Source organism: Cibotium barometz, chromosome 12 (genome assembly GCF_041138505.1).
Source record: "Cibotium barometz isolate CiBa-2024 chromosome 12, ASM4113850v1, whole genome shotgun sequence".
NCBI classification, from domain to species: domain Eukaryota; kingdom Viridiplantae; phylum Streptophyta; class Polypodiopsida; order Cyatheales; family Cibotiaceae; genus Cibotium; species Cibotium barometz.
This window is the reverse complement of record NC_141057.1, coordinates 17,146,605-17,164,539: the sequence shown is the minus strand read 5'-3', so window position 1 is coordinate 17,164,539 and position 17,935 is coordinate 17,146,605. Positions and strand designations below refer to the sequence as shown.

Below are 17,935 nucleotides of genomic sequence, written 5' to 3'. Positions count from 1 at the left end.
AATGAGTAGATTCCAAATGTGTAATCTCCGCCAACTTTTTATTTGATTTACTTACACGTGCCACATCTTGACCAATTTGGAGACTTCTTAAATAATCAAAAATTTTCATCATGCTATATATCATTAGAAAGGTCTCCGATGAGTAGATTCCAAATATGCAATCTCCGCCAAATTTTGATTTAATTTGTAAAAATTTCACCATGAGCCCATTTTTCTAGAGAGAGCGGGTGTGGAAATCCGTAAGGGGAAAAAATAAGAGTCCATATTTTGCTTAATGAGAAGCTTAACAGGCTGAGAAGAATAGCCCAAAGCTCCAATCAGCCATGTATCTTCACACACCTCTTGCCCAGGGCTCAAGAAGGCTTTACCAGCCCAAAAGAGAACTTGCAGTGTAAGACAGAACTGAACCATCTGACAAGCCTCAACTATTCCTCCATACCTTGGGACATCTTCGTAGACCTCTGCTCAACTTTATAGAGAGAAACACCTGTTGTCTAGTTGATAGAGAGAGAAACATAAGTTTTTCAGTCTGAGAGAGAAAGCGACCACTCCTTTGCAAGTAAAAGTTTTTGCAATTGGTGGGAGTGTGGAAGGTAGAAGATTGGGACTAGCAGTGTTTCTTTGTTGTGCAAAAATCCAAACTAGTCAAAGTTCCATGTTCTAGTCCTGTTTTCTTGATGGTGGAAGAGAACTAGGGTACAAGGTTTTGTGTGAAGTATTTCCATATGCTATACTTAAAGCATACCAATTCTCATGAGATTTTGACACTAGAAGGTAGGTATTTGCAGGTGTGAAAAGCACCTATCTGATAGCTACTACAGTCAGGATTGAATAAGGACCTAAGGGACCTATAGACTATTATGGGCCTTCTCCTTTGAATTTGGTCATCAAACTTGATATGTGGGTCTTATACAAGTCAAGGAACAAATTTGCAGAGTTTCACCCGTTTACTGAGTAGAAGGATTAGTGTCTAGTCCAAAGCATCTCCAACTGCCAGCTTACACCCATATTAGAAGGTTACACCCGTTTACTGAGTAGAAGGATTAGTGTCTAGTCCAAAGCATCTCCACCAACTGCCAGCTTACACCCATCTTAGAAGGTTGATGGAGGGCTTGTTGAAGGAGATTTGAGTTGCAGCTTGGTGTGTAGGTGAAACAGAGGTAGAGGATTTCTCTCATCAAGTTTGGTGTTGTTTAGATAAGTCGAAGTGGTTCTCGGCTAACATGCTCCAACTACGGTTGACATGATGATCGATGCATGTTCCCTCCTTAGGCACATGGTTCTTATGCTAAGGAGGTCTAGGAACATTGCTTTCACATTTTCCATGTGCTCATCTAAAGCTATGAATAATGGTGAAACTAAAAAGTAACCTTCTAGTCCACCAGAATACTCTCAAAGCTTGAGAACCTTCTTCTAACCAATAGTCCACTAGAGAAGTTCGACTGGCTGAGAACAATAGCCCAAAAGCTTTGATTGTCCATGTATCTTCACACCCCTCTTTCCCAAGACTCTAAAAGGCTTTGCCCATTCTAAAAGAGAATCTGAAGGCCAGTGCAAGACACAACTAAACCACTAACACAAGCCTTGGTTATTGCTCTAAAGGCCAAGACATCTTTGTAGACTTCTCCTTAACCTTGTAGAGAGAGAAACACTTGTTGTCTATCCTGTAGAGAGAGAACCACAATCTACCTAGCCCTAAAAAGAAAGTGACCACTTTCGAGTCCTTTGTACCTGCTGTCCAACAATTTGTATCTATTGTCTAGCCCTCTGTACTTGTTGTCCAATCCTCTCTACCTGCTATCCATCCCTAGACAAAGAAAACAATGGCTATAGAGAGAGAAAACAACAAGTCCATCTCAATAGAAACAAAAATAGAAACAATGGCTATAGAGAGAGAAAACAACAAGTCCATCTTAATAGAAACAAAAATAACAACCCGACCAGCTCTATAGAGAGAGATATCAACCCCATAAGCATGAATCTTAGTGTTTCTTTCTATCTCTTTCTTGGTGTTTTCTTGTGGGCTCTTGGTTGTGTCAAAATTATAGGGAGTATGCACAACAGAAGCAAAGCTGATGGCAAGATAAAGCAACATATATGAGAGAGATCAAGAACACAAGATGTATAGAAATCTTCTATGCTTGATGCGTTGATTTGCTTGGTTTTAGAATTATTGTGCATACCTTGCACTTCCCCTTGAGAGAACGACCCAAAAAAAAAAAACTTCCTCCACTTTCCTTGAGCTTGAAAGAAATGAGGGAAAACCTTTGAGTGCTTAGAGAAAATCAGTTAGAAAACCATAGAGTGAAAGGTTTAAAGAAAACCTTGTAGAAAGCTTTGAAGTACAAGGTGGATTTTTTTTTTAAAAGAAAAAAAACCTTTGATAAAAAAAAACTCAAGGTTTTTAAATCTTAGAGTAGCGTTTCTTTGTTCTCTGTGGAAAAGAAACGCATCTGCGTTTTGCTGTGTGTCGTGATGCACCGTGCGTTGTTGCCGGATGTTGCTGAGTCCTGCCCGCAGGCTTGCCACACTATTGCTTTAAGCAATAGAGAGGCGACTAGTTGTTGAAGCTTGCCAACTGTGCTTAAGCAACAGCAAGCACCAAACTCAAGGCACCAGGGCAGACGGATGGTGACGGAAGTACGGTAACAGAATCTGCAAAGGTGGATTGAAATGGACGAATGGCCGTATTCTCTTTTTTTTCCTTTGTCTTCCCACCTCCTTTGGTTGTGAAGCTAAGAAAAAATAAGTAGCATAGAAGCTCAGTCTAATATCAATGGAAAAGATGGATAGAAAAATGTGTTTTTCCTTTTTCCTCTTCTTCTTCTTCTTCTTCTTTTTGATGATGATGAGGATTGTCTTATTTGATGAGCTCTTTTGTTGCCTTCCTTCTTGATGTCTTTTTGCTTCTCACCTTCTTCTGCCATCATCCTTCTCGATGAGGATGTGAATGGATTATGATAGTAAGAAAGAAAGAACAGGGGATTGAAGGGGAACTTAGCCTTTGCAAGGCCCTGATACCATGTCAAAATTATGGAAAGTATGCATAATGGAAGAAATAGTTGATGGCAAGATAGAGAAACATATATGAGATACAGAAAGAACACAAGATATATTGAAAGATTATATATTACCTTCTATTTTAACCACTTCAAATTTGGCTTGACCTTCACCTTCATGTGTTGGTTATGTTATATTACTTGTGTTACAAAAAGTGAGGCATCATGCCCTTTATATAGGAACCAACAAGGCTAGGGTTGGGCCAAACCTAGATCCCTTTTCCACCCACATGCCCACTGAGTGTGTTCACACCTCCATTACCTCTTCTTCTTGTCCTTAAGCTTGTACATTATATATTTCAACTTCTTGTAGGTTCTCCAGCAGGTAGTTCTATAAGGACTGTGTAGACTAGTGTTTTAGAGCTAGGAGGGGAGCTTGATGTGAGAGATAGTATGGAACAAGGTTTGTAGAGTGTAATCCTTGCAAGTACAAGTTTAACAATTGGTGTGGGAGTGCGGAAGGTAGGAAATTGGAACTAGCAGTGTTGCTTTGTTCCAAAAATCCAAACTAGTTAAAGTCCCTTATTCTAGCCATGTTTTCTCCTTGCTAGAAAAGAGCTAGGATACAAGGTTCTGTGTGGAGTATGTCCATATGTTGTACTTGAAGCATACCAAATATCATGAGATTTTGACATTAAGAGGTGGGTGTTTACAGTTGTGAAAAGTACGTATCTGATAGCTTATGCAGTCTCAGGACTACATAAGGACCTAAGGGGGGGCTTCTCCTCTGAAATTGGGCATGAAACATGATATATGGGTCTTATACAAGTCAAGGAGAAAATTTGTAGAGTTTCATCATTTTTGGGTCTTCTAAGGAGGTGTACTAGAAAGGTTAGTATCTGGTCTAAAGCATCTCTAGCTATTGCCAGCTTACAACCATCTCAGAGGGCTGATATGATGGGCATGCTGAAGGAGATTTGAGTTGGAGCTTAGTGTACAAGTGGACCAAAGGAGAGGATTTCTCTCATCAAGTTTGGTGGTGTTTGGACAAGTGGAAGTGGTTCTAGGGGCCAACCAACTTCAGCTGGAATGGACATGATGCTAGATTCATGTTTCCTCCTCAGGGAAATGGTTTTGATGATGATGAGGTCCAGGTACACTGCTTTCACATTGTATGTGTGCTCATCTGATGCTTTGACTAATTGTGACACTAGAAAATCAACCTCTAGCTTTGTGAGAATACTCAGCCCTAGGAACCTTCGCGTGAGCCTGTAGTCCACCAAAGAAGCTCAAGTGGGGGAGAAAAATAGCCCAAGAGCTCCAATCAGCCCTGTATCTTCACACCTCTCTTGCCCATAACTCTAGAAGGCTTTGCCAAGCCCAAAAGAAAACATGAAGGTTAGTCTAAGACATAATTGAACCACCGAACAAGCCTCAACTATTCCTCCACAACCCGGGACATCTCGGTAGACCTCTGCTCAGCCTTATAGAGAGAGAAACATCTAGTGTCTAGCCTGTAGAGAGAGAACCACAAGCTACGTAGCCCTAGAGAGAGAAAGCACCCACTATATAGCCCTTTATACTTGTTGTCCCAGCCCTTTGTATCTGATATCCAATCCTTTGTACTTGATGTCCAGCCCTCTGTACATGTTGTCCACCCCCCTAGAAAGAGAGAATAGTGGTTGTAGAGGGATAAAATATCCCATCTAGCTCTATAGAGAGAAAGATAAAAACCGGACCAACTCTGTAGAGATAGATATCAGCCCTGTAAGGGAGAAAAACAAGTCATCCAGCTCCTGTATGTGTGAGAAACAAGTCGACCATCTCCTGATCCCTTTAAAAGCAAGTCGACCAGCCAAAAATAGCCCCATGTCTGCTTCTTCTAGACATCTCTACCAGATATATCCTCTTACATGCATAAAGTAGGCACCCAAGCTAGATTTAGCCTCCTTCATGTAAAAAGTAGGCACCCAAGCCAAGAATAGCTGTAAAAGTGCTTTTTACCCTTTTTGGATGCTTCACGTGTAAGTAAACCTATAGTCCCAAATTGTTGCAAAATTAAACTCAAATATTGAAGTGTCAAAGTTCTTCTGGCCACACTCCAAGTGTCCACGCCCATAAAGCAAGTTCATGCTAATGTATACTGGGCCCACATAGTGTCCATGTGCCTACACCATAGACCAATGTCCACACATGCACGAGTCTCAAACCCTCAGTCCACACATGAAACTGAGTCTGCTCTTTGGAAAATAGTTCTCTATTCATCTTGTAATCAAATATTTGAGCCAAGGAGTACTAAATGGTGACATCACGTGACATGGAGGGAGAGCATCTCGACTAGACCTTTCTTGACTCTGACTACTGCAGCCTTTAATGTTGCTAGCTTAGAGGTCATCCCTCAAGAACCTCCAAGGTCTTCTGCACTTAACTCTCATGGGAAGGAGGGAAACGGAGAGAAGTTAAAAGGACTTCTATGTCTACAAGTTCTCAAGATGAGAGTACATCTCATAAAAACATCAATTTGTCAAGCGAGGAGGATTTTGTACCTTCAGATGACAATGAGAAGCTTGACATCATGAATCTTGGTGGTGAGCTTGGCACAGGTGCACTCCCAACTCAACAAAATAAAACAAGGGAGATAATTAAACACCAGAAACTTGTGCTCTCAATGGTAGGATTTTAAACTTGCCAACGGAAAAGATACATCGACCACCTATTAATACACCATCTGGTAGAAGATCAATGGAGATTAGAGAACCTCACACAGTCACCATGTCAATAATCTTAAGAAGAAAATGAAGGTGATTTCCCATGCCACAGTGGTTCCATTTATTATTTTGGGGTAGAGCCCCAAGATTGTCCCAATAAAAATAGCTTTAAAATGGCAGAATGTCAGAATTATAACTATTATCTCATTAGGGGCTCACACTTTGCTAGAGCTAGGAGGGAACTATTAAAGGAAAATCCAAATAGTCCTTACTACAGTACTCTAGATTGCAAAATCTATGCTGCTCTCATAGTTGAAAAGGCAAAACTTCTTGCATGGGATTATAATAATGATAATTACTACTATGCAAAGATGTCCCAGATTGAGAAAATCAGGTTTTTTCACCATGAGTTTGAGGAATATGTGACACGACACCAAAAGGTTGATGGCATATTATGAAGACATTGTCTTTTGGAGGTTGGGATTCTTGTGGAGAAAGAGGAGCTCTCTTATGGACTCAGAAAGTATGATCCTTTATTTCAGCTTGCTTTTCGTACATGACAAATTTGGGATCTTTTGAATAGAATCTTTTTAATGTGGGAGAATAAAGATTTGAAAGAGCAGAAGACCTCTAAAGGGTTAAATGAATCTAGTGGCTTGGCTAAAAGTCATGGTAAGAAGGTGGACACATCAATTGAAGACCTTGCAGAAGATATGAAGCTTAATCCATGGCGAGCACTTCAAGGAGTGAAGGATCAAACACTGCTAGTTTCTGTCATATCGTTTGTCATTTCAAAGGATCTATCACTTGATGAAATCTCTTTGGAGCTACAAAAGTAAGTAAAGTTTTTAGTTATTCATTTTTTATCTTCTTAATGTAAATGAAGTATTTATATTGTCTTTACCTGTGTCTTACAGCTATAAAGTTTATATGAAGATGCAAGAGGTCATGATAAAAAAATTAAACTGCACCACTTGGGGACGACGTACATGCAGAGTATCCCCAGTTTAGCTCTCACGTAGTTTTGAGAGATTTTTTCTTGTCCTTAAAAGAGTGGGTAATATTCTTTTGTTTTTGTATTAAAGATTCAAATGTGATGATATGCTAGTATTGTTGTTATGTCTTAAGAAACCAGCCACTAAATATTATATTCTTGTATATTAACTTTCTACTTATACAACAGAAGCCTCCAACTAAAAAAGGTAAAAAGTCACTCTTTCAAGAAGAATCAGAGTGTCCACAAAACTTCTTGTGTACCTTGAAAGAGCTCGTAAGAGAAAGCAAGATGCCTTCTACGAAATGCTGCTCCAACTAAAGGAGATGAATTGGAAGAGTTTTTTCGTCCTAGATACGAAAGTAAAGCAGCATCCTATAAAGTGATTTGTGGGGATGTAAATAATCTTTAGAATATCATTCCAAAGAAAGATTACAGTCTTGTTATTGTTGCTGATATCCCATATGGTTTTAATATGAGTGGTTCTACGAATGATGAGAGAGCATATACCTATCAAAAAATTCAAAAGACGTTACAAAATTTTAAAGTGGTAACTACATCGAATATGTGGAGATTTGTGATCTTTCATAGCACTAGCCAAGCTCCATCAGTAACTATAGCTTTGAGAAAAGAAGCACATGGTCTAGAGTCTCTTGTTTAGTACGGCTTCAAGAACTTATGTTTTTAGTTTCTTTTCATTATTATTCAAACACTTTAAATTTATGTTTCACTAAATATAGATCATGTTCCTAGTTTTCGTGTCAAAAGTTCCTTTGAAACGATCATGGTTAGCTATTGGAATGACATTAAGCAAAGACATGTTAAAGCACATGTCAATGAGTATGGATTCTCCAATGTGCTTTCTTTTCCCATAGTAACTAGAAAACTAAGACATGTGACTAAGTGCAAAGCCTTGGTGAATCCCTACCAAAAGCCTCAACACTTGATTAATCGTTTGATCGGCCTATTTTCTATGCCAGATGATTGGATACTTGACTTGTTTTCTAGAACTGGTATACACTTATTTTTTCTTTAAAAAATCATATTTAAATATATAATTTCTTATTATTGATTGTATATTAGTTCTTATATTCAATTTTTTAAAACTGTAGGTACAACTGTGACAGGTGTAATTAAGAGAAAGAGGAACTGCATTGCAGTTGAAAAGGATGAGATCCAAGCAGCCTTTATTAAGAGAAAGAGGAAACTGCATTGCAGTTAAAAAGGATGAGATCCAAGCAGCCTTTATTCCTATGCGTATAAAGGGTGCTATGGAACTGCCAGATGAAGATCAAGAGGTGGAAGCAGTATCCATTGATGCTAATGAGAAGTTCCAGTCAGCATCAAAAGAACCTATGCCTCCCTTCTCTAATGAGCCTAGGGAATTAGCATCTCTAATAGAAAATGAAAATCTTACTTTGATGTTCCGTGGTCCCCAAGGAGAATAAAATGATCACCAATCCAATAAAGAAGCAAAGGAATATCTAGATCAACTCCTAGATGTTTAGATTTTTGAGTCTACTACTTTACATAATTTAGTTTATCATGACTCTCCTACTTTACATACTTTAGTTTATTGCTCTAGGAACCTTTAAGAAGTTTCATCTCATCTTTGTATGAAGAACTTTTATTTCATATTATTTGTATTAGCTTTGCTATTTGGGTTTAGAAATACATTCAAGCCTGATTGTAGGGTTTTTTATAAACTATAGAGCTTATGATGTTATCTATTCTAATCTTTTTTTATCACTTATCAAATAATGTGTATATTTATGTATAGTGGTAAACTTTGTTCGAAGAAAGTTCATTAAAAAAGGTCTATTTCATTCATGAAATTTATAAAATAAAATTTTATTTAAAATTTTTTGGTATTTCTTTAAGTTGTGGGGACTTCTTCTATCCCATTTAAAAGTCAAGTTGTTTTTATGTCAAGCATTATTAGTTTATAAATCTATGGAGGTCACCACGTGTTCTCTTGAAAAAAGTGTCAAAATTCATGTAGTTTTTTAATCTACGCATGGAATTCTAGATGTGCTTTGAAAAAAAGTGTGTTTTTAAGCTATTTTTAAAGTTTTCATGTATTTTTTGAGGGAATCGTTTTAGGTAACCCTCGTTAGCTACCTATTTTCCCCGCAACATTGTTGATTATTTATCATTATGCTTAATCCACCATGTTTATCTTCCTTCGAGATCCACCTCAAATCCTTCAAGTGGTATCAGAGTAGGAAATAGGTAGCTTCAGTAGAGGATTAACCATTTATCAATTTACTTTAGCCATAGGATTGGTATTAATCCTTCGTTAATCATTTTTAAAAGCTTTTTTTCTCCTACTAGAATACCCTATTGTAGTTGAGGCTCATTGCCCTCCATACACTTAATCATTACTTAAAGCAACTATTTGGGCTTCTTTCCAACTCATTGGGGCACAAGCACATCAAAGAAATCAATGAATTTTGAACCAGGATGCTAGCGGAAACATGATTAACTAGCGTTGTTTTTTGTAAGGGAAATCTAGATCTACAAGAAACTAATGCAAATCTCTCTAGTTCCTCTTGGCCCTGGGATGTTTTTGGGTGTTCTACAAGCTGGTAGCTTCAATATTCTCATTTGGTGCCTCTAGCATAGAGATCTCAACCTATGTGCTTCACAGAAAAGTACTTTAGTGAAAGGGCTATTAATCTATGATTATCTCATCAAATTTCATGCTTCGTGACTTGAAACACAACTAGACATACTATTATACATTGGCCTAGGAGAATTTTGCATTTGAACAAGTAGAGGGTCTTTAATTGAATGCTCTAATTTACTCTATTTTTTCATCCAAATTAGTGATTAATTTTTACTAATTAGGGATTAATCAACCCTGATCCCACCATTGGGCACACAATTAATGGAATCTTGCCATTAGGGAGCTGCCAACAACTCCCTATCACTTCATATTGTAAAAGCCCCTTGTTTATTTATCATTATGCTTAATCCACCATGTTAATCCTCTTATGGGATTTACCTTAAATCCTTCAATCACCTCTCTCTCTCTCTCTCTCTCTCTCTCTCTCTCTCTCTCTCTCTCTCTCTCTCATCTGACGCATAGGAAGGCGGTGTGGGACGAGCTGAGGAAGGGTCATAAACTTGCTACCGACTGGGGCGTGTACAAGCACGGATGAGGTGAGGAATAGAGCATGGACGAGCATGGCTGAGTTGGTTCTAGGCTCCTCTGATTTCATAGGAGCCATGTACTTTATTTTGTTTTTTTAAATACTCGAGAGCATTTCTTAAGCAGCATCATTTCTTAAGCAGCATCATTTATACGACAAAATGCAGTTTGTAGGTATCCCTACTAGTGTCGTATCAATGACATCAAAAGATGCATCAAAAAAGAGATGCTTCATGTGATGGTTCATGCGATGCAGTGTTTTGACCTCGAATAAGTGTTGTTTATACGACATTTGTCATCGCATAAATGATATTTTTTTGTAACAACCCGTTTTTTTCAAGCTAAGCGTGAGGTTGTGTTATAGTGCTCCAAACACTCCTACTTCTATTCTCACTATAATGGAAGTTGCAAAGAATCTTGCCTTTCATGCCTGGATGAAACATGTTAAAGTGCATTATAACTATGTCAGAGAGAGACTCTATGCTAGCGAGATCAGCTCAATCTATCTCATAGCACACATGATAATATGGTAGATCTTTTCACTAATGCTTTATTAGGTGAAAAGTTTGAGGCCTTCCACAAAGCTTTGGGTCTCTTCCCTTTCAAAGACTGATCTGTAATCTCTGCAAACCTCACATTTGATTTATAGGGGAGTTTGTTAGATATTTGGTACTATAACATTGTGAGGTCGTATACTTATACCATGGGTACTTTTGTTCCACTTGGTTTTTTCTTATGGCCATCTAGGTACAAATGGGAACCTTAGGGTTAGCTAGTATACAAGCAACCTCATCCTCAGTTTAGGGTTACTATTTAGTTTTGTACTTTATTGTACCTTGAGCTATTACAAGGCTATTACTCCAAGTGAACTAGCCCTCTACACACACTCTCTCTCCCCCTTGTGTATTCTTTAATCCATGAACATTGAGTGAGTGAGTGTTTGCAGTCTTGATTCCATTAAAGACCACAAATACTCACTCAAGATAAATCAGCTTTGATTCTATCAAAGCTAATTTATTTTTAAATATATACACACATATTGTTTATGTGTGTATGTTTTCACTGAAATCCATTTCTAAAATCATATGTCAAAGTTCCAAAAATACATCTCATATTCTTGGTACTAAAGTGCTCAAATCTAAGTTTAAAAAATAGATCATATGCTTATTGCCAAGGTACTTAAATGTTTCTAATATTAGGGATCCATATATTACAAAAATTTGAAATCAAATTTCTTAAACAGTACAATACTTACAAATTGAAATTTTGACACCGATGAATTCGATTTGCTAACTACACATTATTGTTTTATAAAAACAATTGTGATAGAATTAAATGATTAAATATGATAGATTTAAATCATTAAAGTATGTAGATAAGTATATATACATATAGGTTTCTAAGTCCTAGAATTGCTGTGTTAACCAACTATAAGAAGGAAAACTTCACCCATATGACCAAATATAGTTGGTATGTTGTTGAAAAATTATAGTTGGTATGCTATTGAAAACATTATAGTTGGTATGCAGAACAATCATAGGAAGGAAAAGTTAACCCATATAACTAGCTTGCACCATTAATATATATTCTATTTGTTATTTATTTATATCTTTCTAGAGTCATTGTGGTCATCTTGACCAAAGCACATTGGCCAATGTTAAAACATTAATGTTAAACACTCAACAATGTTAAAACATTAATGTTAAACACTCAACAACGCAAAGAAGATAACTTGATGCATAAAGTGGGCCTTATAAACAAGACTAAGTTCGAAGTCACCATGATGATGAGGATGGATGAATCAAACCATAATAAATCCCACCACATGCACGGAACATACAATGGACTACAAGATCAAGAGGGGAAATAGGGAGGGAGAAGGAGGGGGATTTGGGGTGGTTGGTTAATCCTACTCTATTTTTTTAAAACGAGGGATGTGAAAACATACTAATAGGGTAATTCAGTAGTGAAATAGGATTAAAAATTATACCTACATCTCGAATTTAAGCATTTTTATTCAGTTGCAATATTATAATCTTAAACAATTAAACTCATAATACTTGATAAAAAAATGTTATTAATATGAATCTCAATTTAAAAAAAATATTAATATGCATCTCAATTAAAATCCATTGAATAATTTGATAAGTCCATGAATGTTAAAAGATTAACTAAGTTTAATCACCATGATATGATTCTTAATTAATGTCCATTGATTATTTGAGAAGTCCATGAATGATAAAACATTAACGAAGTCCCTTATAATTTCTTATTCTATTTATGCACCATCCAACAAAGTATAATTTGTGAGGTAAACTAGTTACATCATGTATGCCAAATATTGATTTGGAATTTAAGAATGTGCATATTAAGATAGGAGATTTCCCTTTACTATCTCTTTTAATGCTTTTATGAGGTAGAGTTCTTTAAACAAAGTCTTCATCTTTGTGTCAAACTAGAGTTTTGTGATGCCTTATAAATGAGTTGTCTAGATTATCATGATCATTTCAAAATATGATATTTTATAATAGTGATATGTGCAATATTATAAAACTTTTATTACTTATAAAATTTACTACAAAGATTTATGGTACATCAAAAAGATGTAAGCATTGATCTACTTTTGAAACATTTCAAAATATGATATTTTATAATAGTATAAAAACATTACTTATACAATTTACTACAAAGATTTATGGTCCACCAAAAAGATGTAAGCATGGATTCTACTTTTGAAACATAATTTAAAATGCAAACAGGCACTTCATTCTTGCAATGTAAGCTAAATTCACATAAGCATTTAGATTCAAACAAAGAACATATTTCTCATAAACCATATAACTAAGTTACTTGTTCATAGTAAGAAGTTCTTTTGTCTTGTAAACTGATGCTTATAAAGCTATCATTAAGTTAAATATAAAAGGGAAAAAGGTTTTATGATCCTTATTTTTATCTATGATTTTAAGTGGTGACTTTACAGTTTCTCTTTGCGCTTTCTTTTTAAATTTGGAAAACAAGGCTTGGAAGAACATGGGATCCACAAGTTCATACCCATAAGAAGAAAGCTACCAACTATAATTGATTGAAAAGTATCATGAATGCTATAGTTAAGGGCGTGGATTGATTTTGAGGCGTAGGATAAAAAAGCCAAGGATAGATCTAGAGGGAAGATAGCAATAGTGCGTTGATAATGTATGTTCGTCATGGAATTTTGTTTAATTATCTTCTTAAGGTACTTTCTGTTTCGATAAAGCACATGGGGACATAGCTATGCCATTTTTCTCTTTTTGAGAGAAAGCACAATCACACTGAAGAAAGTATCCTTTTTCAAGGGAGAGATTGCGACTTTACTTTACTATTTGGAAAACTTATTTTTAGGAAACATATGCACTTTCTCTTCACTTTTCACGATGCTTCGACACGTGATTCTTCAGACAACTATATATAGTGTTTAATCGAACTGGTTTCACTTGTGTGGAGATTTTCATTGCCTTGGTGGTATCTAGTGTTCGGGAAAGGGTGGCCTACTAGAAATCCAAAATGGTATGTTGGAACGTGTCTAAAAGGAATTGAGCTGATTGCAAAAAAATGTAATCATGGTATAAAATTTTCAAAAATTAATGCTTATTTTCAAGCTTCATGGAAAGTGAGGAGAGACTAACAAAAAATACAATAATGGTGTAACATTTCTAAAGAATTATGCCAATTTTTAAGCTTCATGAATAATTGAGGAGTACCACCAAGCACATATCCCAGTTGATAGGGTGTTTGAAGTCTATGTATGAGGTCGGAGGTTAACACCCCCCTGGCTACTTGTTGAGGTGGTGCCTTGTAAAGCCCATGTATGTGGAAAAAGAAAAAGAAAAGGAGTAGATCCTATGGATGTTCACAAAGGCCTGCCTATATCGAGAGAGAGAGAGAAGTGGCCTAGCCTAGAGAGATAAAATAGGATACCAATAAATTTTTCTACATATTTTACCTCGAAAACTTCGACTAAATGTGTATACTTCCTATTTATAAGTTTTTTGAAGGAAAGGCTCCCTAGTGTCAGAAAAAAAAACCATCTTTTACAGTAATTTCACGACTCAAATTGAGAAAAACCGATTGTAATTTTGGTTAGGCTTGAGTTTCAAGATTCAATTTTTTGAAACCCGTTGGGCTTGAAGCTTGTCCTTTTTTTCACTTTTTTTCACGACTCAAATTGAGAAAAGCCCATTGAAATTTTGGTTTGGCTTGAGTTTCAAGATTCAATTTTTTGTTTTCACTTTTTTTCACTGGGTTAAAAAAAAAAGTTTATTTATGACACATTCAAGTTCATAAAGTACGCGTGCGATGGGTCGTTGTATACCACCCATTGCGAGACAGATCAATAGTACCGGGTGGAGTAAATGGCCTGAAGATGATGCGGGTGCTGGCTGAATTTTATTTGGGGAATAAAAAGGAAGATCGAAATGGTGGCCAGCGCCGCCAGTGAATAAAAAGAAGAAGATGGTGCGAAACGAATTCAAAGTATACGTGCAGAACGGTACGGAAGCTAGGACAGGGGTAGATTAAGGGAGAACATGGGGCAACCAGGCCGGCGGATACACACAAAACCATGGTTTTGGAGAGAGCGCCAAAACCAGTTAGATGAGCCCCGCCCGGAGCGGTTTTCGGACAGCGAGATGGGTAAGGCTCTACCCTCTTCTAAACTTCTAAGAGCTCCACGATTGCCAGCCAATTTGACCCACAGCTTCTCCATACCTAACGCCGAGCCGACTCTCCCTCCCAACCCTCTTGCAAAACTTGTCTTCTAGGCTTCTACTCTCTCTATGCTACCCTAAGCCAACCCTAACCCTAGTTGCAGGCGCTGCGCTTTGCCTCAGGAGAAGCCTCTGTGTGTACCATTTGTCTTACACGCCTGGAGAAAAATGGCCAATCTTAGAGAGGACATCACAAGAAACCCTCAGATAATGGTCGAGGAGAATGCGGATGGAGAGCCCGCGGGTGAGCACGAGGACATGGACCTTGCCCTGGAGGACGCAGAAGAGGAGAACGATGGATGCAACAAGCTACTCCTGTGCCACCGCCACCACCACTCTAGTGAGAAGGCAGGTCCCCCTGTTGGTCGCGGCAAGATCCAGATCAGAAGAATCGAGAATACCACCAGCCGCCAGGTCACCTTCTCCAAGCGCAGAAATGGCCTCTTGAAAAAAGCCTACGAGCTCTCAGTCCTTTGCGACGCCGAAATCGCCCTCATCATCTTCTCCAGCACCAGCAAACTCTTCAAGTTCGCAAGCTCCAGGTACCCCCCCTTCTTCATTGTTATGGTATGCTTGTCCTCACAGTGTTCTTGTGTGCAAGGCATAATTCCAAATTACAATGTTTAATCTCTCCGCGCTTCAAATAATTCATGTGAATGAGTGTTGAGAGAGAGAGAGAGAGAGAAAGATCAGCCATTACAACCCCCCTCCTTAACGGACCATCGCCTCTGTCGATACCATCCCCGCTGGGGCTACACGCAAAGGATAACACGGAGATTCACACCTGCTACTCTCCCTGTTTCCTAAGCGAGACACCCAACGCAAACCTTTGCTGGGATCTTTTAGGATAGATCAGCCTTGCTCGTTCTTTTTGAACAAAAATCCATCCTTTTCTTACCTCGGTTCACGATGACAATAAGGGCTGCTTGTCTCTACACTTCCGGTCACAAGTAGAGTGGACAGGTTGTCTCTACTACATGTAGTGTCTCCCAGCGCAGACCTTTTTCACCCTTATAAGATAATCTTAATATCTTATGCTTTTGGTCGCACGTGATGGACATAGTAGAGGGAGGAGCCATGTCCTGTCATACTTCTTGCTTGGGGTGAGTTTAAGGGTTTAATGCGCATGATTACAACCGTTTGGTTTGGTTTAGATAGGGAATCTACAAAACATAACAATTCTTGTTGGATATCTATTACATATTAACAATGGCACTTGGGGAGGAGAGAAAAAGGCACTTGGAGAGGAGAGAAAAGGGAAATCTTGGATTTCTAAAAAATAAGAGAAAAAATATCCCATTGATTTGACTCTTTGTATTTCGGCTTCCATTCCTAATTTAACCCTTTGTATTCTAGCTTTCATTCATGCGTTTTGCTTCTTAATATCTTTTACATACTGCAACAACTCACGGGTTGAGTACTAGTAACTCTCAATGTCTAAGAAGACAAAAAAGCTAATGAATAAGTGAAAATAATTTTTATTAAGAAAGACTCTCAATGAAACCATAACATTAAGCTTTTTTATCAAGTATATGATAGATTATTTTATTGGATAAAATCAAAAGATTGATGAATAAGTGGTGAGAGAGCTCAAGGTAGATGTTCATGTTGATTAAGTCTATAGTAATAATTTTTAGTTTATATATGTAAACTATCTATATCTTATTAAAGATATAGTGTGCATTAAAGATGTAGCGTATATTAATGTGATAGTAAGAATCTTATAAAAAATCTTGAGGAGTTTATTATATGTAAACTCTCTATATCACATGTGTTCAAGGTCTATCTTAAAAACCCTTTATCTATGAATTTTATGAATAAATCTTATCCTTTTTTATTCAATCTCTAAATAGTCCTTTTAAATGATACCTTTATGAACTCCTTACATTGAATCTACGTGTTACACTTATATATTTTTGAGTTACCTCTTGAGTAAAAAATATTAAAATATTTATTTATTTATTTTTGTTATCATTTTTTATTACATGGTGTTCTAAAATCATTTGGTCATTGTAGTTGCTTTATAGTATTGTGTAAAGGTTAATTGTATGAAGGGAGTTATCTTTGAGCTCAAGTCATTGTGCATATTATAGAGAACTAATTATTCTTTACTTATAGGAAAGTTCTTACAAATAAAAGAGCTTTCATAATAACACAAGATGGTACTACTAATGTTATACAAGAGATGTAGTGATTGAGATAAAAAAACTAGTGAGTTGACTATCATATTATATAATGATACTCTTAGTAAAGGATATTAAGTATGTGTGGTAGATAGAGGATTGGTGTTAATTACTTTGTTGAAGTTCTATTTTGGTTTTTCTTTTAAGTTAGTAAGAAGAATATGGAGGAGAGGATGAGCTTGAGGTTTGGATGATTGAATTTTCTTCTATATTATGGTTGAATTTTCTTTGATCTTTGTTTTTCTCTATAATTATAACATAAAGATAAGAGTGTATATTATAAGAGGAAGTACTCTTCTACTAAAATGTATAAGGTTGGTTCATAGTGTGGGTTTAACTTTATAAGTTGGTGTTATAACTATGTTATATCTTTAGTAAATCAAAGTTATTGTCAAAACAATTTGTAAACCAGTGGTGGTATATCAACCATAGTATCATCAATCAGTATGGAGCTAATATCTTGGTGTGTCATCAATATTCACACTAGTTGAGCTCGATATCTCAACACTCTTTTTCGAGCTTAACTATATACCTTACACTCCAAGTATACTCTTGAGTCTGCGGAGCTTCTGTTTATCCAATATCTTTGTAAATATGCTAATTATTTGATTTTTTATGTTGACATAAAATAAATCCATTTTACTTGTTAAAACTCACACAAAATTGGGTTATTAACTAATTATATGCTACTCATGTTGTCACAATTTAAATGATAATAGTACTTTTTATGCGCTTATTCGTATTAGCAAGTGGCTTTTGTAACTAGACTATCTTATATATTATCATAGTAACGTTTCTATACTTGATAAAGAAATTGTAGATTGTTTTAGCTAACATAAATACTCTTGAAAGAAAACATAGTCATTAATAGATCTCTTGTTTGAAACATTATCAATTCAATATGTATCGACATAATTATATATACGTATTTCTATCCTAATCTTATAGAGAACATATAACAAACAAAGAGCATAGCCTTATCAAGAGTCGCATAAATTTAAAAGAAAACATAAAGCCATTAAATAGATCTCTTATTTGAAACAATATCAATCTAATATGCATTTGTATAATTATATATATGTATTTTCATCTTAATTTTATAAAGAACACTAAAAAAAAAAGTGAATAGCTTTATCAAGAGTTGCGTAAACTTAA

General features: G+C 36.4%; 1 protein-coding gene across 3 annotated transcripts in view; it reads left to right on the top strand.

Moving 5' to 3' along the window:
- Positions 1 to 14,277: 14,277 nt before the first annotated feature.
- The window catches only part of LOC147633142 (MADS-box transcription factor 23-like), a 69,586-nt gene continuing 65,928 nt past the window's right edge, over positions 14,278 to 17,935 (top strand). For 2 of the 3 annotated variants that reach the window (XM_086806160.1, XM_086806161.1), the window contains exon 1: positions 14,284 to 15,139. In XM_086806160.1, coding sequence (XP_086662286.1) covers positions 14,766 to 15,139 — 374 coding nt within the window. In that variant the 5' untranslated portion in view covers positions 14,284 to 14,765. Of the gene's footprint in view, positions 15,140 to 17,935 lie in introns of all 3 variants that reach the window. The other variant, XM_086806159.1, reaches the window with a different exon arrangement.